General features: G+C 39.7%; 1 protein-coding gene across 2 annotated transcripts in view; it reads left to right on the top strand.

Annotated features, from left to right (window-relative positions):
• The first annotated feature begins 1,425 nt into the window (after positions 1–1,425).
• Positions 1,426–22,418, top strand: part of PARD6B (par-6 family cell polarity regulator beta) — a 94,471-nt gene continuing 73,478 nt past the window's right edge. The window contains exons 1-3 of one of the 2 annotated variants that reach the window (XM_005146708.3): positions 1,426–1,709; positions 6,369–6,591; positions 15,317–19,822. In XM_005146708.3, coding sequence (XP_005146765.2) covers positions 1,644–1,709; positions 6,369–6,591; positions 15,317–16,146 — 1,119 coding nt within the window. In that variant the 5' untranslated portion in view covers positions 1,426–1,643 and the 3' untranslated portion in view covers positions 16,147–19,822. Of the gene's footprint in view, positions 1,710–6,368; positions 6,592–15,316; positions 19,823–22,418 lie in introns of those variants that run through there. The other variant, XR_004080249.2, reaches the window with a different exon arrangement.

The following is a 22,418-nucleotide window of genomic DNA, read 5'->3' as shown; positions in this document are numbered from 1 at the left end:
CCTCCCTCTCTCTAAAATAAAAGAGGCAAGCCAGTAGTTTTAAAAGCCTGGAGAAGGCACTGTTCTGTCACTTGTACTCTGTGCTTTCCTATCGCTCATTAAGCAAAGCATGCTGTAGGAGAGAGAAATGGAAAGCAGTCCAAACACTTCAATTTTGTAATTACAAAGTGACAAAATAAGAGGTTTTATCCAAGTCTTGTAGTCTATCCTCTATTACATCAGGATCACAGACTTTATCTAAATTTAGACTGAATTCTCTATGCATCCTTTTGCAGTGTAAACCCAAACCATAATAAATACAGGATGGGAAGACTGAATTAGCCTAGACACCGTCTGACAGCAAACTATACTTAACAATATCCTCTGTACTAATTACAACATGGCTTGTCTTGAGCGATAGCTACAATTCCTTTGCCTTTGGCACGATGCACATAAACCAGCACCAATTTAAAAGTGATTCAGCACTGGGTTTATTTTTTTAATTACTGACTACCAGCTGAGACTTGAGAAGTGAACAGACACTCACACCTTGCCTCAGCTGCGAGGAACTGTTTGAACTCCCTTCACAGCCATCTACACACAGATACTTCACACTGAGTTCTCTTCTATCAGTTTTATAGATTAGGGAGAGACCTGGATTTCAAAGGTTTGTTGACATAACTAGATTAATGTACACACTTTCTTCTTGCATATAAAATTATACAAGTGAAAAGCCTTTTCTCTTCTGACTGTGAGCTGGTTATGGTCCCTCCACTAAGGGGTTTTGTCAGCACCTCTCTCAGGGTAGCTAGGCAGACATTTATATTAAAATAATAGATCTCAAAATTATACCTTTGATATGTTAGATGTATCTCTTACAGAGACAATAACTTTGAGATGTTACTAGATACTACAATGTTATTTGTGGTTAAAATGAAAACAAACTCCAAAAGCATCTTTATGTCCCGGATGGGCATCCAGAGAGCAAGAGTTCAAACTTCCAGCCCGATCTGTACCGTGTCAATACACGAACCAACACTTGTTCGCTCTGTGTTATAGTCCGCAGGACCCCAACCTGCCTGAGGCGCCCTGGTCCTGCCCGCCTCAAGGGGCGATGCACTGAGCGGCCTGAGGAGAAGGCGGGGAACCGCAGCCCTGTGTGTATACATCAGACCAGGCTACTGCAGAGCGAAGGTTGCTGATGTACATCCCACACCTGCTCCCTAGGATACGGGGAAAGAAAGACTTCCTTATCACACGACCGCCCCTCCTCCTCACCCACACCAGGCGCCCACCTCCATCTTGGAACCCCGCCGAGGCCCGCGCAGGTGCGTGGCCACTCCCGCCAGCTGGCCACTGCGCATGCTCATCAGCGGCAGGTGCGCGGCCCCGCCCTCCCAGCGGCGCAGGCGCCGTGGAGGCGCCTCTCTCTCCCCGCGGCTGGCCGTGGCGCGGCAGGTGCCAGGAGCCGCCGGGGTTCCGCCCCTTTGCTCTGTCTGAGGGCGGTGGCGGCAGCCGCCGTCGGAGCGCCCGCGGTTGCAGGGGGGCAGTTGGCTTCGGGCTGTGCCTCTCACCCTCCTCCTGCTGCCCCTCTCCTCCTTCCTGCAGCAGAGCGCTCGGCGGCACCCGGCGGAACGAGAACGAGACACTGACCCTCAGGCGGCATGAACCGGCCTCACCGCGGGGCCGCGGGCAGCCGGGGCCTGGGCACCATGGAGGTGAAGAGTAAGGTAGGTGCTGGTCACCGCGCTGAGGGCCGCGGGCGGCGGCGGCCGGGAAGGAGCCGGCCCGGCCCTGCCCTGCGGGGGCGACTGGTCACGGTGCCGCTGTGGAGAAGGGCGGGGGGGCGGTGAGGGGACGGGGCAGGGAGCGCTGCTGACTCACCTGGTGGCACCGAGGGCGATGGGCCAGCGTCTGCCGAGACACTGCCTGGTGGGGTTGGGGCGCTCCTCAGGCCGTGGGGCTCGGGGTGTCCTCGGGGGCCGTCTGCTTTCCCCACCTGCCTGGCCCCGCTCTAGCCAGCTCGGGGGCTACTCGGCTGCAAGGAGGCTGGGGCAGCGGAGGCTGCGTACGGGGAGCACTGTTTGCGGGGGGAAATAAGCGATTTTGGGGTGTTTTTAAAAAGCACGTTGGTGGAGTCGCACCCTTCGTTTCTGCATGGACTGAAAAGGATTCAGAGAAGTAGCTGGCTGAGGAAAGTTTGGCATAGCTGGGCCAGAAGAGGTCTTAAGAGTCGTAATTCACAAGCTCTAAACCTGTTGTCTGAATTAGAGAAAGCCCCTACTAACTTAGGGGCTGTTTCTATACTTCTTTTTTATTATTTAACTTGGTGTCTGTTTTCGTGCCTTTTTTTTTTGTGGGGTAGAGCATGTTCTTATAACTTGCGTTACTTGGTAGAGGTAAGCCCTGACTAACTTATTTTAAAACAGAGCTTGCCGTCTTTTAGAGGCTATCTGAGGATTTGACACTGGCAATTGTTTCATGTGTGTGTATCGGTATGTTCTGGCTTATACAAGAGTTTCTGTGGTCAGAGCTTTGCACAGTTGTGTAAATACTCTCACGGGTGTATCTGCATCCATTCTTCCTGTTGTTAATTGCTCATGTGCTCGTTGGGCAAAGTCTTTTGGCAAAACTTTGTTCTGAGAGATTTTTTTTTAATTTTCTGGTTTATATTTGTCATATTTTATTGATATTCTGCAATTAATAGTTGTAAAAGTGTTGGATGTGCAGTATTAGGTGGAATGTCAAGCCATTAGCTAAATCTGGGTAGCTTGAGTTAAAGCCCCTTTTTCATTGTCTAGACAGATTGTAATTGCACCTACATGGGTGTAGGGATTGTTTTTGTTCCATTGGCAGAAAAATATATGTCCTGTTTGCTTTTATTTTAAACTCGTTTGCAGCCTGTCTGTATCCTGTATCTTCCTTTCCTGCCAGTCAAGTGTTACAGCAGCTATGGTAGAGGTGGAGTGGTCAAGACTTGTGTGTGTGTTCTTAAGGATAGCCTGCTACAGTGCTGAAACTTCTAGAAAATGTATGGTTTGTCTCTGTAGCTTAAATGAGGATGACTTCTTTCAAGTCTTAACTTTTCACATGGTCAAAACCAGAAAGCACAGGTCTGCCTGGTATGCCAAATACTAGTTAAGCATAGCTGTTACTGTGGTTGGGGAAGTCTTTTATCTGTGCTCTTACAAGGCTGAAAACAATCGCTACAATGTGCTTACAAACAAAATGCTTGTTTCCTCAGCCCCAGACTAGGCTTACTGTTCCTCCATTGTGTTTTCCTTAATTTAAACTATATCTAGAGATCACCTATGTGATGTGTTTTTTGGTGTTTGTATGGAGATGTGTAGGAGTACTAATAAGAATTCTCTCAAGTGCGTATTAAGTAGCAGGTCTCAAGGCATTCCTAGAACTACTTGTCACTAATGCATTATTTAACAGCACCTTGATTTAATATAGCATAGGAGTTCTCTTCCATTTATGGAAATAATCTATTCTAAAGAGAAGGAAGAAAAGCTTCTTCCTTACTTGTGTGGGAGGTGAAGGGGACCATTACTGTGGAGTGGTCTAGTGTTTGAGTGCTTGTGAGTGAGGTATAGCTCTGTATTTAGATATTGCAGATCAATAATCCTGCCCAGCTGACAAAGCTGTGCCAGCACAGCCTGGCTGTACTTGCAGTTATATGAGCAAATTTCTTCTGTTAGTTTGGCTTATTCAACTTGGCAACTGGGCTAAACTTCCCATCAGGAATCCCCACAGTATATTAATTTCAGTTAGCCCTTTTTCTTGCATAGAAAATAAACTTTTATACCCCAAGCTAGAGTTCCCAGTGGCAATATGAAAGCCCCCAGATAAACTTCTAGCTCTCTAGATACAAAATTCAGGTTTTCCCTGTGCTCTCTCTTAGGACTTTGAATAATTTTCTTTTCAGAATGAAATCTAATATACTGATAAAACAGATGGTTACTGTAGTTCATGTTCTGTTGTTGATGGAGGCTTACAGCATAGGAGCAGTCTGTGGTTTTGCAGTGACTTAAAGATGTCTCTCAAGTCTTACTCTAGTAATTTCCTAGTCTACTGACGTGGCTTGTGCTGTGTTTTCCCAGTTGATTTAACAGTGTAACAGTGTGTGTTTGTAAAAAGCTCAGGTGGTAAGAAGCCTTCTCTTAAGCTACTTTTCCAATCTCTCATCTCTCCTAAGTGCAGCCTGGAATGGGATGGAGTGCACCATTAGATATCAAATTAAAACATTTCAGGGGGTTAAAATGGATTGTAAAATAGTTTTACTTTTGTCTTTTATCTGCTTTATAGTAGTATTGAGCATATGGCATACCGTGTTAGGAAGTGATAGGTTATTAGTCTCTTGGTCTTTGCACCAACTATGTGTAAAATAATGAGGAAAAAAAACTCATGTTTGAAAATGTGGCCCTTTGCATGCTTGCTGAAGGGGAGTTAATATTTACTCCAAACTGCAAATGGGCTTGTTGGCTTTTTAGACTTTTATTACTGAATTATGTTTAAACTGTGTAGTCTTTGGAAGCCAAACAATTTCAATTGATGCAGTGCATGGGCAATTCCTGTGGCATTCATACTTCACATAGTTGAAGATTTGAGAAGCACAGGATAAAGTCTTTCACTTACGTCATGATTAAGTATGCTGCTTCTGACATGATGAGAGTTCCTCCTGTAGCCTTTGCTTTGCTTTTCTTGTTCATGGGTATGAATCATCCCTGCTGCCTTATTGTTAGTTAATGTTACTGTAGTGGAGTATTTCTAGAAGAGGAATGTTCCAACATAATTGCTTTATTTGAAATTTTGTGAGGAAGGTGGGGTGGGTGTAGCTTGTTCTACTGTGCTGTTGGAGTTAGCATGGTGTTAATGTGCTAACAATGGCATCCTTGTCTCCTTATTTTCATGCCTTTATTTGTATGTGAGACCTCTAAAGCTTTTGTTTTTGCTCTAAAAGGTTGTTATCAAAAGTGAGGTAAAAGTTGGTGGAGGCTTGGTAACATGCACCTTCATATCTGTGGTGTGTAATGTATACCCAAGTATGTGATACTGAGGCTCAAACTTGCAGTCAGTATTTTGTTCCATGTGCCCTTCTGTTTAAAACTAAACTTGCTAAAGTCATTACTTAAAAGTCTTTTCACTGTAGGTCAGTAATAGAGTTTACAAAAAAATGCTACTGTCTGACTTTTGTTTTTCTGTTTTCTAATGATCAGCTTATTACCCTTCTAATTCATATACCAGTTAGTCTGCTTTTACTAAGCTGACTGCTACTATCAATTTTAGCATTTTGGTATGTTGTGTGTACCTGACATGGAGTGTTTGGGGTAATTTTTATCCCATATTCTATTTGCTTTAAGTCCTGCCAGTATTAGGTAGAACACTATAATTTTACTAGTTATGCATATTAAAACTCCAGTATATCTAGTCTACATCAGATGCTTGCTTTCTCGCTTGCACCTAGTTTAGTGTTATGCCTACCGCCACTGAATCAAAGTGTTTGTTTTACAGGTGATTTAGGATTTCACATGGACTGGGGAGCTGGGTGTTTTCTTGAATGATCATACTGACTAAATGCAAATCCTGCCTCTGAAAGTCCAGTGTCAGTGATTTGGTTTTGAGTTTTTATTTTTATCAAATCTGAATCTGGATGCAATCACACTTTATAAGACTCTGCAGTCAAGAGTCTTCATCATGTAGGCAGATCTGAGTCCTTTTAAGGATAGTGGCTGGTTGCCTCCTTTCTGTCTCTTTTTAGGTAAGAGCAGAATTGATTTGAGATCAGCTCATCACAGCTTTACTGCACAGAGTTGGTACTGAAAAGCAGCAGACATATTTTGTATTCTCAGGCCAAAGTGGCTTTTACATTTCTTATCCAAACAACTGGGAATCTGAAAGCTTCTCAGTTGCATAAGTCAACCATAGCTGTACAACAATTTATACATACTGTTCTGAAGTGCAGTGAGATTTCTTTGAAGAAAATTCCAGGTAGTCACATACTGTAGGAGGTTAATCATAATCTTGATTTTGAGCCACCAACGTCAGTGCTGGGTATGAGTTCTGTCTCTTACTGAGAACGTGGCTGTTCCATAAGCATGTGAGAATCTGCAGTTATTCTTGGCACTAGTTTGTCACCTTAATGCTAAACTGCTGTATTAGTGAATTCTTTTATCAAGATGAAAAAGTTATTACTGGGAATGGGGGGGAGGAACCAAACATCAAAAGCCAGTTTATACTGACCTTTTTTGTCACTTCAAAATTGTTGGTTGCTGTCTTTAGTGCATTTTTAGTTCCATATAATTTCTAGTTCAACATTCAAATAATTCTATTGCTTGAGAATGTTACTTTTCCATATTAATGATGTACAATATATTTTGTGGTAGTTTGGAGCAGAATTCCGACGATTTTCTCTGGAGAGATCCAAACCTGGAAAGTTTGAGGAGTTCTATGGATTATTGCAGCATGTGCACAAGATACCAAATGTCGATGTTCTGGTAGGATACACGGACATTCATGGAGACCTGCTGCCTATCAATAATGATGACAACTATCACAAAGCAGTTTCCACAGCTAATCCCCTACTCAGGATTTTCATTCAGAGAAAAGGTAAGTGCACGTGAAGCCAGTGAATCATCTGTTTCTCCAGTTATACAGTAACCAGTGTGACTTGTGGAGGAAAAAACCTTCAGTCCTATTTCATCATGTTAAATTCCATAATAATTATGGATCGTGAAAGGTATTCACAACTCATCTGTTTTGCAAGAGCTTCCTCAGGCAACCTATTTATACTTTGTGCTTTTTTCTTGTATTTAGTTCCATTAAAGTCAAGTTAAATCTCTAGCAAATGCTTCTTTTTAGTTCCATACAAACAAATGAAAATAAACTTGAAAACTCTAGGGCTTTTTGTTCTGTATGTTGAATGCCTTTCACTTAAAATTATAATCTTGATCAGATGAGAATTACAGGATAGAAAGGAATCTTGAAAGTTTTATTATGAGGTATTAAATGTCAGTATAAATTAAAGGCTAAGTTTAATATGCTACTCTTGTCATACTTTTCTAATAAAACATTCCGAGACCTTCAAAATGACAAGCTTATTTCAATTAGCAAACCTCAAATGTGAGTGTGCTCAGTTTGTTGGTCTGCCTTTAAAAATAGCATGTCCTCTAGGCACAAAGTTCTCAATGTCTTTTTCTAGCATCTACTTTTTTTCATGAAGGAAAACCCACCAGATTTGAAGTTGTATTTGTTCTTGTCCAGGAGATCATGTGAAGGGCAAGGGGAAAATCTAGTGATGTTGATTTGAAATTGTTTTAATACAGAGAAGTCAAGAAATTCTGATTTCTGCATTTCTTGGTTTTCTGCTGACTTGCATACAGGTGTGAGTGTGCATATATTATATGTACATATGTGAACATTTGTATGCAGTTCCTATTAGAATAAGCCAGTCAACTCCTCTTTGAATAGCAGGCTGCTTCTTCCTTAGCTGTGTTATGAAGATGTGCACTGTTTCTGACTGTTGCTAAGCTGGACTTACTTTCCTTAGAAAATAATTGGGCATCAAAAGCTTTTATCAGCTTTCCCACTCCAAAAAATGAAGATCCACAGCAGCCTGACACAAAAACAATATTCAAAAGCAGTGTGGCTGCTTGCCAGCTGCTGTTTTGCTGGCAAAATGTATTTGTTTGTATTGAGGATTGTGTGGTATAGCAACACTTATGTTTTCAGTCCTAAGTTGCCAGAGGAATTAACTGTTTTAATAGCACCTGAAGGCAGAAAGGGCCTATGATTCCATTTAATCTTACAGTAACCATATGACGAGAACAGATAAGCCACTTTGTCAAAGTGGGATTATTGAGTTTGTATTTTAACACCATATGTTTTTAGGTTGTTACTAGTGTTACATGTTTAATGCTGACTGTTACTAGTGTTACATTTCTAACACCTTGTACCTTCCCTGCACCCTTATTTAAGGTATGATGGATTACTCTTTAATACTTGGGTGCGAGGACTTGGTAATAGAAGTGATTAGTAATGCATAGAACTAGAAATAAGATTAACCCACTTAAGTTTATCATGCCTAGAATTCACTATCGGGAAAAGCTGTGTAGAAAGTATCAGTTGTCATAACCTTCCCTTTGACACCAGAGCTTTCTGAATGTGGAGTTACAGGGAATGAAGAGCTCGGTCTGGCACCTGAGTCCAGCACCTCCAGCACTGTACTCTGTTCTGAATTAGTTGTGACTGCTTTGATCGTTCTGTTGATTGAAGCTTTAGTTTCATTTAGCATCTTTGCATGATACAGAACAGAGGTTTGTTTGATGGAAAATAAGGAAATAACTTAATTCTGTGTTTTATTTGTGATAATTTGCCTCTAAAGCTGCATTGCAGGGGTTAGAGATATATTGGAATTTGTGCAGCCTGATTTGTTTAGGTATGGTTAATTCATTCAACTGCATAGATCTTTACTGGCCGTACCTCTGAAACTGAAAATCAAATATCTGAACAAATACCTGCTATTGATTGTATATTTATGGGGCTGCTTTGATCTGTGGTGTTTTGGAACTATAACCAGGTACTCTTCTACCTGCAAGCCTTCTTGTGTCTTTCCTGCATTCTCTTCAATATGAAAAATTTCTGGGCTTTTTCTAATGGGACTTTGTCCTTTTTTGTATTTCCAGCTATAATAGTTGGGAATTTAAGATCTTTGATAAAAAGCCACTGTGGGAAAAGAGAGAGGGTTTTTACTGTCTTAAAAGATGACATTCTATTGCATTATCTTATCAATTTAGGAGCTAGATGGAATTTGTGGAAAGCTAACATAAGGTATGAGAAGACCACAATAAAATCTAGTAAATAGTATTAGCTTCTTGTTGCATCCAAGAATACCTTAAGGGGTTGAAAGGGAAGCAACAAGATGCTTTTGCATTTATTAACAACTGACAGTTATGATAATGTGACTCTAAAATGTCAGAAATTATGTCAGAGTAAGCACCCTTTTCTGTTCTGTTTTGACTTCTAATTTATTAAAGCCAGAAGATGTCCCAAGCATTTGTGTATTGCTTAATGTAGTAAGAAACTTAGAGATCCTGTAATTAAATGAAGTCACATTATTCCCCTTAGACTCTTCTAATTGTATTTAGCCAGATTCTTTTAAAACATTTTAAACTGCTTCAGTGCTGAATCTAAACTGGAGCTTGATATTGCGCAAGTTAAGAGTGGCTGTTACCTGCTGGAAAACAGTTCCCTTATCAGAATTTCTTTCTGCAGTCTAACAGATTAACAGGTACTGCTGACATCTGGAATGTAAAGGTTAAACTGATGTATCATAATTAAATCCAGATGTATAGGAGTCGCTCAGTCTGTGAGAAAAATCTTCCTGAAGATCAAATGGGGAGGGTGGAGGTGGACACAGTCCACACAAACCCTGAAGGGCAGTTCAACGTGGGGGACTTTGCATTGTAAATACAAGAATAATAGAGATGATAACAGAAGGTGTATTTGATTATAACATCCTTCAAACTCACATGCAAGTTATTACAGTCTAGAGCTCTTGCAAGTCGTGCATTTATATGGTTATTTATAGTAAAAACGGGATTCTTTGGTTAATTAATTTGTGCCTTTTGAGGTAGACTTTTCACTGAGAGGTTTTATTTTAGTGAAAATTAAAAGAAGTTGGTTTTTAAACAGCTCTTTATAGAAAATACTCCCTATTCTGAGTCCTCTTCCAAAAAACGTACATCACTTCCTAGATCCATGTTTTGTTATAACTTGTGACTTGATACAAGACATGATAAATTTGGGCTTATTTTAAAAATGCTAAATTGCATGTATATTCAAATTTACTAATTATTTGGGGGTTCTGCAAATGTAACTTGTGTGGGTAGCTCTGTGTTGCTTGCAGACAGATCAGGAAAATGTGTTAAAATCTGTCTTGAACAATGCTGAATTGAAACCAGATTTGGCATTTGTGGGCTTTTGTTTTTAAACACCGTGTAATGAGTATATACAGATTGTGCCACCTTGAGTTTGAAACTGCAGAGGAAAAACTCATTCTTGCACTATGTGGACATTCTCCTTAACACTATCTGTAGTTAACACCTTGTCCTCTGGCTTTATGCCAAAATATTTTCCTCTGCAGCTTTAAACTGATTAGGTAGTGCCAGAACAAAGATGCCTTTGTACTGCAGAATCCTGCTTTCGAGCACTTGCTTAGCAGTGAAGAGAGGTTAAACAGAGTCACGCTGCTTGGCTGAGGTTTGGAGATGAGTTTTCATCAACCTTTCACTATTTCCTTTCCCCACAAGTTATGTCACTTTAACTGTGTTAAGGTCTGTGCTAGTTTTAGACTACTAAGACTAATTACAATGAAAAAAACCCCTCCCCTCTGCTGCTTTGTAGTTACTGAAATGTTTTGACCTATGGCCTGCAAGTTTGGGATACTTTTAGTTCAACAGTGTGTCATGTAATTTAAGTAAGTTTCTAAAAACAAAAGCACCAGCTCAGAGTTAAGTATTTTTGATTGTACATTAGTCTTCTGAAAGAGATTTCTAAAGTCCTTTTCTCTCATAAATGTTTTTTTTGTGATCTCAGTTTTTGTTTAAAAAGCACATTCCAATCTGTTCTTTCACATACAGGTATATTTATATAATCTTTGAAAAGCCAGTCCTCTTGCAACTGAGAGTAGTTTCTCTACTGACTGTGGAAAAACTTGATTTGGACAAAAGTTTTAAGCCTTATCAGCTGATAGTTGTGGGAGGACAAGCTGGGTGCTGCTTTCTGTGAACTCTCATTCCTTGTTGTGGAAGGAAGTTGTGAATAGCTCTTACTGTTGGGTAAAGAGCACAAACTTTCTGTGATCATTTGCAGGACACAATAAATCTACTTCTTGGATGTGTATATAATAAACATGTACATGTTTGTAGATCTGGTACACACCACACTTAGCATGTAGGCACAGAAGACCTGAGTGGCAGGAAGAGAGATCCTGCTATATGGCCTGCTATGAAGGTGAAGCTGCTGTGGCAAGCTGGGAATGTCAAATAATGATATACTTTTGATATGACAGTGTATAAAATCTCAGATACTCGGATTCTTTGACAAGAATCTGATTTGGTGCACTTGAAATTTAAGGAGGGAAAAACCTAAAAATAAATACCTTTTTAATGTTGGAACCTGTGCGTGCAGAACAACATTGTAAATCGATGCTGACAGTGTTTTAATACACTTTTCTGATTTTCAACCAATACTTGTATTAAAAGCAGTAGAATCATAGAATGGTTTAGGCTGGAAGGGACCTTAAAGATGATCTGGTTCCAACCCCCTGCAAAGGGAAGGGACACCTTCCACTAGACCACATTGCTCCAAGCCCCATCCACCATGGCTGCTTCACAGGTTACATGTTAATGCCCATATCCCAGATCTTTCATTATCAGCTTGCACTCCAAAATGGATAAATGGTGCATGTGCAATTTTCCTATTTTCTTCAGATGAGCTTAGTCTAAAAAACCCACTGTGGTATGGCTTAAGGTCTGAACAATGTGGAACTAATCAGTTGAAATACTTCCAGCTTAGTCATGGCTTATTGGAGAACTTCCCACAGCACAGAGCTCTTCTGGAGCAACCTGGTGTTAAATGCTTAGAAATGTGTCACTGCTACAAACCAAAAACGAAGTGAAGCTTTTGAAATGAGGCGAAATGACATGTCTCATCCATGTAGTGTCTTCCTGGTCCTTGGAATGTTTTAATCTAGTCTTGTTGAATTTAATATAGATTGTGCAGCCCTAAAACCGGAGTTCTGAAGTATGAGATTTACACTACTGAAGCATGCACTGCACAAGAAACCAGAGATTTTTACCTAGTTTTTGAGATTACTGAGATGCAGCTGCTGGGGGGAAGGGGAAATCCATGACACAAAAAAAAACCCAAAAACACCCCTTTCCACTCATTAACATTCTGAATTTTAATATTTGAGTCACCATTGTCCTCTGTTTGTCTAAAATCTCCACCTATATCATCATTTTTAGTGTCATATTACTTTGTATTCAGCAGTGAGAGATTTGAAGTAAGACCCTTCTGTCTAGTATCTTCTTCACAATGGCCCTTTCCAAGTTGTTTTGCAAGCAATTGTAGTTCCAGAGAAGAGGAGCTATTGCAACTCATTGAATTGCAAAAATCCTCCCAATGTAACAACCAGATGTCTAACTTGAAACTGGTTGGATGGGTTGTCAGTGGAGATAAGGGCAAAACTTCCCACACTTTTTCCTTTGATCATAAATTTTAAGCAAACATTAAAAAAATTGTTCCATGTTGTCTGGAAAAACAGCCCTGTTAGTGCTCAGTGATGCAACACAGGGCTTGTAACAGCTGATCTTCACTTAGATATCCCCAAATGCATTTGAGAGTAAATGGTGAGTTTGTATTTTTGGCAGTTTTACACATCAGCCATAGTCTACCTGTTACACACTTTCAGCTTGGGTGGTTGGATTGGTTTTTAATCAACCCACTCTTCAACACAACTGATTTGACATTCTTAGGCATCTGAAGAACAGATTTTAGGCTATTTCTAAAGCCTTGGTTGATACTGAGACCTAATGCTGCTTTAGTTTAACCTTAATTTACATTTCCTTTTCTTTTTGCCTGTCTTTCTGACGATCAACAGTAATTCCATTTTCTGAGAGAACCTTTCAGGATCCCAAATCAACTAAAAAAAAAAAAAGAAATAAAAATCATTTAATGTTCTCAAGTATAGCTAGTGTAGATTATTCTGTTTGCTTCTATTTTCCTGCTCTTCTTTGTACAGTTCATAGAATAGCCCAGGTTGGAAAGGGCCTTGGATGAGATTAACTAGTGTCCTGTCCAGTTGAATCTTGAAAATCTCTAGTGATGGGGACTCCCTGTGTCCCCACGGAGGTTGTTCTAGTGATTGATCTCACTGGGGGGGGGGATAAAGAAAACAAAAGGACAGCCAAATAAACCCCCATTCTTTTGAAAGACATCCTTTAAACACTGAAATACAAGAGACTCCTTCAGGCTTTCCTCGTAGAACAGTTTGATCATCTTCATGGTCTTCATTTGGATCCTCTCCAGTCTCTCCACATCTTCATTGACATGGGAGGACCAGAACTGGACACAGTTACTGCATGTGCAGCCTGACAAGTGCTGAGCAGGGGGTTGGTCACATCTCTGTCTCTGTTAGTAATGCCCCTGCGGATGCAGCTTCAGGATTCACTTTGCCTTTGCTGTGGCAGTGCACTGCGGAATCGTGTTCAGCATGTCCACCAGGATACCCAGCCTGTACTGGACTCTTTGGTTATCCCATGTGCAGGACCCTGCTGTTGTCTTAAACTTCTTATTGTGCTTGCTAGCCCACTCCTTCATGTAGCTTTGTTTTTACCTGCTGATCCCAAGGCAGCAGGGAAGCAGCTTTGCAGAGGCTGTCTTATGGATGAAGTGGGAAAGAAACATCCCTGCAGTGCTGTGAGTGCTGCACATGAAGTGAGAGCAGTAGGGTATCTAACATAACACATGAAACAATTTGTGTTAGTGCTGCCTTTGCTCATTGAGTAGGGCTTGCAGAAACACCACCCTGGATGAAAAGGTGGCCACATCTGAGAAACAAGTAGAAATTAACTCTGCAGGGTGGCTGTAATAGTCCAGAGAAGCATCCATGCCCTCCCAAAGGAGCTGATGTTGTCACAAAAGTGACTCCAGGGTATGGCTGTATAGACTTAGCTACCTTCAGAAATAATTCCTGTTTGTGTCTTAGGTTATTTAACAACCTTATTTATAACCTTTAATGCTAAAGATGGTCTGTCTTTAGCAAACAGCTTTGCCTTCCTTAAGGTGTGATTGTTGTTTTTAAGCAAAGAAAAACAATAGTGTAGCTGAGGCCGCTATCAGGACATAATTTTTAAACCACATTGATGAACTATGTGATTATTTTTGTGTAGATACAAGGTGGAAGCTTATGATAAATCCGTGTGTGGTTTTTTTTGTGGGCTAATTTAGATTAGTTTCTTTCAGAAGACCAAGTCCAAGTCTGCCTTAGTAGAGCAATCATTCTTAAAAAAACTTCTAGTTTTCAGCAGTCCCAGTGTCTGGGGAAAGGAGGAGTTAGTATGACATGCTGAAATAGCGTTAGACTTCACTAACTTCTGAACTTCTTTCTTTGTTCTCTTTTGCTTAAAGCATCAGAAGAGTCCAGATATAACTGGTGCATGTCTGTATATCTTCATTTTAGCCTAGGGGAAAAGAAATCTGACTTACCAGCTCTCACTGTGTACTTTTTTCAGCAGCAATTGACAATTCTCCTGAAATGTCACACTAGGGTAGCATTTCCATAGTTATTTCAGTTCACACATTGAAATGTATAGTGTCTTTTACTTTCTTGGCTGAACCAATGGCATTTTAATGTGATAATACAAAGAAATCCCAATTTCTCTGAGTCGCAGGGTTAGACCAAAGCAGTTCTGCTTATTTTATCCACAGCAGTAAATCTATACAGCATTGCAAAAATAAAAGTGTCAATCCAAGGAAACTTGGGCCTGGATGTGTTTTGGGTCCTTGTTTTTGGAGAGTTATAACATATTAAGAAGAAAAAATGAAGCTTGCTTTGGTTAATAGGCATTTCAGACAGCAGAATTGCTTCCATAGAACATTTCCTCTTCAATGAGAAGTATTGGTATGACTTGCATGTTTTCTTTTTTAAAACTCTCAGCCATTTGCATACTTCTGTATCACATTGTGACAGTTCCAGCATTGCTTTATGAACAGCTTGGCTTGGAGTATTTGTGTGCGAGATCTCTTTGTTTCTGCTCCTCAGCCATTTTACCTACAGTGCATGGGGGCAGGGAGGAGGGTGCAGAATGGAACAAGCTTTCTGGAGTTTGAATCCAGGTCACTTGGCCAACTTCCAGGAGCCAGGCAATAATAGGCACGCTGGCTGCTTTCCCTTTTTCATTCTTCCTTTTCCAATGATCTGAAGCCCAAGGAGGGAAAACTAACCAGTGAAATTACTCTGAGTAAAATTAAAATGTTTCTAGGAATGTACCCATTCTGTTCTAACCTTCCTCTAAAGCAGCTCTAGTTCTTTGTGTCTCTGTTGCTACTAACTTGCTTTAGGGGTTTGCTGTACTATCTCTAGTTTGGTAGAAGGAAACCAAAAGTATTACAAACTTTGAATGTCTTAACGTTAAAGCTTTTGTTTCATGTGTAGAGAGACAAGTTTCTAATGTAGTAAGCCAGGAGCCTGGATAACCTAAAACATGATAGCAATGTGATATGGACCACATATAAAGTGACCTAATTACCAATGTACTGTGTCTTACAGAAGATGCAGACTACAGTGCCTTTGGTACAGATACTCTGACGAGGAAGAAAAATGTTCTATCAAATGTGTTACGTCCGGATAATCACAAGAAGAGACCACACATTGTCATTAGCATGCCACAGGACTTCAGACCAGTGTCTTCCATTATAGATGTAGATATTCTTCCTGAAACCCATCGCAGGGTGCGACTTTACAAATACGGGACTGACAAACCCCTTGGATTCTATATACGAGATGGCTCTAGTGTCAGAGTAACACCACATGGATTAGAGAAAGTGCCAGGGATTTTCATATCTAGGCTTGTCCCTGGAGGTCTGGCTCAAAGCACAGGCTTACTGGCTGTCAATGATGAAGTACTGGAGGTGAATGGAATAGAGGTTTCAGGAAAAAGCCTTGATCAGGTTACAGACATGATGATTGCAAACAGCCGAAACCTGATCATTACAGTAAGACCAGCAAACCAGAGAAATAATGTTGTGAGGAACAGTCGGACTTCTGGCAGCTCTGGCCAGTCCACTGAATCCAGCCTTCCAAGCAGCACACCAAATATTTTAGCAAATTTCTTGCAAGGGGAAGAGGAGAGCGATGAAGAGGACATTATTATTGAAGACAGTGGTGAGCCACAGCAGATTCCAAAAGCTACACCTACTAGCGAAAGCCTGGAATCATTGGCACAAACTGAACTCCTTCATGAACTGACACAGAATGGATTTCTTCCTTCCACTGAGATGAATTTGAATCATTCAGCAGGCAGCATTAGCATGGAACATGAAGTACAAGATTCAGATCATAAGTCGTTAGAAGAAGATGGAACAATTATAACACTGTGAAATTACACTGGTGTACTATGTATTAAAGATGCCATACATGTTTTGATTTGGCTTAAGATGTAATACATTTGATACCTCTCCCTCTATCGAGCGCTGCAGTTGGAGTAAAAGGAGGGGAAAAAAGTAAATACAAGAAGTTCAAAATTATGTAAGTTGACTAACTTCAGTTAATTGTGCACTTCAGTGTAAATACTTCGCAAAGATGGAAGATAACTGAGAAGTGACTGAAGTCGAATGAGGAGAATTTAAATTGAAAATGAAGGATAGCTAAGAGATGTCTGTGAGCTTTCTTTTAAAGGTACTATATTTCTTTTTAATGCAGAATACTACTGGTTCTGTAGAAGTAAATTTCCATTATTGTGTGAGGTTGACTGTCTCATGTACTGTGGTTTCATGTTCATCTGCTGCTTACGTATGATGGAGCTGCTTTGGCCACTTCATTCCTGTTCCGGGCTGCTGTTTACCTGGTAGAGCTGCTTGTGTGGCTCAGTGTATGAGGAAACTGAAAAATAAGCAGGAGGTGGGGTGGGAAGAGATGTTTGTGGTTGTTCTAGTTCCTGACATTGAGCAATAGGCATCTGTAGTAGTGGTCAGCAACTTGACAGCAGCCAGGATCTGAAGGTGGAGGCTTCTGAAGTTGACTGTTCCTTTGTAAATGAATGTGCAACCACAGTAAATTTCAAAGAAATCAAATGTAAACTTGATGCTATGGCAATAACATAACATAATCCTTGTTAAAATCGCAGTCCCAGTAGAGGCCATAAGGATTTCTACTAGAAAGGTAAATTAAATCCCTAGATTAAAAAAAGTTTTAAATCAGAATGAAGCTTTTAATAGACCTTGTTTGAGGCATGTGATATTAAATGATTTGTTACTATGAACTACACTGTAAATGCTGATCTTTCTGTGTACCACTGGCTGGGTGTTTTGAATAGTGCAAAGCTGCTATACGTAAAACACCAATGGTAAGTCCTGATACTGCAAGTGCATAAGTCTGCATGTGATCAGCTGCAATTACAAGGAGAAGCACAAGGAGAGGCTTTCAGCATTATTTTTCCCTTTTTAGTATCTCCTCCTTTACCATTTTGGCAGTCAGTTCCCGACTTGACCCTTCTCTGGAAACATAATTTGTGGCAGGAAAATGAGATGGGGACTAACAGGACTGGGGAGAAGGATGGATGGAAGTTCTTGCCAACGATACAGTAGTCTATGTCAACCTCTAAGGAGGTAGTAGGGTGCTACTGGTTCTGTACTGTGGTACTGTGCTTACCAGAGCCAGCAGTTGAGGTTCTTGGAAGCTTGTTCTACCCTATGAGGAGATAGGATGAGTGGGAAAGAAGACTAACCCCTTTCTTTTTTTTCCCCTCAGTCTATCTTGAGGAAATATCTACCTCTGGTAACTTTACTAACAAGAGACTAATAAGTTTAATGTTGAGGTATCTGTAAAAGTCTTTCTAGGATATCAGAGGCTAAAACTGTTTAAGATTTCCTTAATGATGTAAACAAAAATGTTTCAGAAATTACTACTCTTCAATTTCACTAAATGCAGATTTGAAATTCATGTCTGATGAGCAGTAGTATTTTCAGGCTATCAGTACCACTGGAGTAAAATCTTGTAGATGACAAGGAAGGTTTTCATGCCCATTTTGATTCATGGAGAGTTACCATAACAGACAAGGGACCTCTGCAAATACAGGTTAGAGTTCTGCTTTGTCAGATATATTTATGGTTTCTTCAGTGTGCATATGGAGAGGCCCTGGAATCTTTTCCAATCTGAGCAAGAATTTTGAAGTGTTCTACTTACTTTGCTAATACTTACTAAAAATGAAGTAACTCCACCCACTTAGTGTGAAATGAGGAAAATAACTTCATTCTGCATGTAGACTTTAAATTATACATGTTTTCTGACAGTGCTGCTCTACAATTCCTTTATTTAAGGAAGATTGTTTACTTTGAAATGTCTTTTCCTGTATCAAAAGACTTTCCTTCCTGTGTGAAATCATCAGTGGAGGGTGACTTTCATTAATTATGCTAGTTTGCACTTCTGTGCCTTTTGTTTACTTGAATGTATTCTGAATAAGCAAAGGAATAAAGGCACTTGGATGAGAAGAGACCTGAGGACCACAAATACAGAAAATGAACTGGTAGTGCACTTAACACAGGTGTAACACTTTCATTCACTGGAAAGCTGTTATGGCTCTAATGTGGCACATGAGTATTTTGTAGCTTGGGTAATAGCTTTGAGCTATTAACTCACAGGAGGATTGAGGCTGGGAGTGTTAGTGTTGCAAGGTAACCTATTGCTTAGGTACAATCACCCAAGGTTAGTGTGCTGCCAAGCTCTGTGCTACCCAGTCTGTACTCTTTACAGACGCATGAATATTTTGACTATATATGCCAGTATTAAGGACTTGTAGAAATTTAACTAGGGTCCTACTCTAAACTGCATGAGAATTACTCTCTTAGGACCTTTCCTGAAAGCCTATTAATCTAAATGTGAGATACTGATTAATCCAGTGTGTCTTTGGCACACACCATGTTCTGTTTTACAGAGATTTGATAACATGTAGTAAAACCGAGCATTTGGGACATGATAAAATCATTAAAGATAAACCTAAAAATATTTTGTTTTGTTGAAGTGTGTATTTGCAGTTACAATGACAGACTGCACAGCATTTAATTGCTTAATGCTGCAGTTACCATAAAGTTTCTGAAGTTCTTCCATATCTTACTAATGCATACACTGTTAATTACAAAATACTTGTAAATTGTTACTTCAGGATGATCAACGGTTGATTATGAGTGGCTAAACTTCATTTTATACAAAAACAATGCTGGGGTTCACTCTAAGGTTTTTTAAAATACACTGATATTATTAGCCTTTCATTCACTACCTCCTAAATTTTTAACATCTATACAGTTTCCTCCCTGGAAGAAAATACTTCAAGGCTTGACTGTTTTATAGAGATTTTATCTTTCAGCTAAAAAAAAAAAAAGAAGATAAAAAATCCCAAAGTGATGGTGAAGATGCTACGCATGATTGACAATGCTATGCTGCTATTAATGTAATTTGTGTGTTAAGTATCCTGTATATGTAAATTGTATTTTCAAGCCAGATTTTATAAATTAATTTATAAAATATCCAAATTGTTTCAAAATGGAATGGAAAACTTACAAGTCCTTGGACTAGTGTTATATATGTTGTGTACATGCACAGGGGGGGAAAAGTCATTCCTTACTTGCAACTGGGAGATTTAAGTGCACCTTAATAGGAAAAAGAACAAATTCTTACTAGAATTAAGATGCATTTACTTTGAAGTTCTGCTATGATACTGGATAAGTCAAGCCTAACTGTGAATCATATGGTTTTTTTTCCACAGCTGAATTAAATTTGGGACAATGTTCTCACTAGCTGTCTTTAACATGTGTATTTTTGTGAATATTATGTATTTTCTAATTAAATTTTACTTGCAATGTGATTTTTACATGAATGAAACTTGTTAAAAATGTCAAATATCAGTATTTTTCTTACAACTTTAATGTATAATGTACATTGGTATCTCACTGAATGAAGTATGATTTTACAAATCAAACTAGATGTAGTTGTATATTAGTCTTATATTTTTACAGACTGGAATAATAAATGGATATAGAAATAAAGTGTGTTTTTTCTTGATTACTTTGTGAAATAAGTAAAAACAAGGACAAATATATCCTTTTATGCTCCAGTGTGAAATAAGATGGTTCCCCCCCACCCTTGGGCAGCAAAGTGGGCTCTCGTTTCATAGCAGTCTTAAAACATTTTCTTCCTCTGCTCCCTGCTCTGGAGCAGATATCTACCCCAGAGTATGAATGGTTCAAAGCATTTGTCCTTCAGTCCTGTTGACTAACCTGTGATGTGCTTATTCCTACAGTAGCTTCAACTAATGAATCTTACAGTTACCACTTGCCTGAGGACTGCTCCTAGTGCACTTTAGGTCATGAGGCCTGGGAGATGGTTTCTTATACTCCATCACCTTTGTCGAGTGCTGCTGGTGGTGTGGAGATTGTCGCTGTTACTGTAAGTACTTGGTATAATCATCTATATTGAAGTTTTATCTTGAACCCATTCCCCTTGTGAATGTTTTCTCCTGAATCTAATGCCTTGGCAGCCCTTGTAAACATTTACCTAGTGACAAAAGACTTGAGTTTCCTTTAGCCCTTTTGTTTAGGGCTTTTGTGCCTGCTGGTCTTGGGGCCATTCACATGACTTGTATTCTACACCTTCCTTCATACATGCGTGACTGGTTTCATTTGTATGGTTCAGTACTTCTCATACGTGCCTATGTAACTATGGGGAGGTGACGAAAAGACTCAGAACAGCATTCCAGTATCTTAATACTGGTATGCAGCTGAAAGAACCTGGTCTACTTCATCTGTGCACTTGAGTCTGAATGGCTTGTAGCTGTAAGAAATTTCTTTACTCTGCATGGAAGCTGATAGCTCACCCCTTTCTTAAAGGAATGCTGAAGCTGGTATGGGATTCTTGAAATGGCTTTAAAAATTTAACCTACCTGTATTAAAATCCAGGTTTAATGTTTTTCTAACTTCAGACCTTCTGTCCAAATGCGTAAAGCTCTGAAATTGGGAGAGATTTCCAAGTTACTGATTTTTGTTTACATGCGAATTGTGTGAGCAAGTAACTGTCTAGTATTGCAGCTGAAAGTTTGTTATGTATTGGTTATTTTGAATCGATCAGATGAAAAAAAAAATGAGGACCAGAATGTGAAGGATTGCTGGCAGACTGCAGGATGAGACAATGAACCAACAAACAATGCAGTGTAGGTTAAGTTTGCATGGGGGGGGGGGAAATCCCTGTATTGTATTTTGCATAGGTGATGATGAGTGCCAGGTAGACTTGCCTCTCAGGAGCCTGTCCTGAGCTATGATAGTTTACTGAACACATCAACCCCATAGTTGCTAGCATAAAATACCAAATTATGTTAGGAAAGGAGTGAAGGACAAAACTGATAACACACTGTTGCTGTATAAAACCGTGGTTCAACAATGCTTTTAATGGAGTATGCAGTTCTAATTGCCTATTTTCAAAAAGGATACCAGACCGAAAAAAAGCCATCTGCACTATAGAATGCTTTTACTGTAACAAACAGGGGTAGAAGAGACCTGATCAGCCTGAGAAAGATTGTAAAAAGCAGTACACTGTGTGTAAAGTTTTATATGATGAAATTAAGTATCAAGAGATGGATTGAAAAAGTGCAGTTGAATCTAAGTTTCACTTACCAGCTTTCAGTTATTTGATTCATAGAGGAATTTTAGCTCCTTAAAAAGTAATTCTTAAGGAGGTCAAAAATATATTGAACTTAGAGGGCACTGTTTCATGTAAGGTTTATGTAATTCCACAGAATTAGTCTGGTGGTGTCTCAAACTCTTCACGTGTCTCCTTCAGTGTTCCTTGCCTTGGAACCAACACTGAGTCAGGGAGTACATTTACTGAGGCAAGAGCACAGATGATACAGCTGTATCCTTAGTAGCCATTAATGTTTCTGTGCCTTCCAACAAGCTTCTGTGAGAGAATTTCTCCTAAGCTAAAACTGCTAATAATCTAGGGCGTAGATTATTGCAGGAGCAAAGACCAAGGAGAACATGTCCTTAGGCTGTAGTAAGCTTGACAGGGCACATGAGGTTGGACAAGAACTGAAAGAGTCAACTACTGCTAGTATTGACGTGGACTGAATCTGCAGTGGGATGGTACAGAAGCTAGTCTGGGATACTGTAAGGGAAAGAGACTGAAATACTTACTCATGCAGGTCAGCAACACTATTTCTACAAATCACCATAATATCTAATGGTAGTTTTCCTAAACTAATTGTAAAGACAGACTGTAACTTTCCCTACTGCTGCCTCCTTGAGGAAGGAATGCAACTGTTAAATACCGTGGGATAACATTTGTCTTTTTAAATGCCAAAAGTATTTAAGAGCTTATCACCTTGAGAAAAGTTAACAAGGTGTTAAGACAGTTATTCTGTGAAATTGAAAGTTCATCTGTGGTTGCAGATACAAAGACTTTCTGGGATTTTCATATGTAATCAACTGAAATTGATTTGAAATTGTATGCCAAGAGGAAAAAGATTGACTTGTGCTACATACCTCATTGAAGCTTTCTTGTTACCTCAAAACTGTGACAGTCTAATTTCGGATGTGCCTGAATTACTTCTGATGCATATGTGTTCCTTGCAATACATTATCCATATTCAGGTACTATTATGTAGTAG

The sequence above is a fragment of the Melopsittacus undulatus genome, chromosome 10 (genome assembly GCF_012275295.1).
Source record: "Melopsittacus undulatus isolate bMelUnd1 chromosome 10, bMelUnd1.mat.Z, whole genome shotgun sequence".
Classification (NCBI taxonomy): domain Eukaryota; kingdom Metazoa; phylum Chordata; class Aves; order Psittaciformes; family Psittaculidae; genus Melopsittacus; species Melopsittacus undulatus.
The sequence above is the reverse complement of the archived record's forward strand: the minus strand, read 5'-3'. Positions and strand labels throughout refer to the sequence as shown.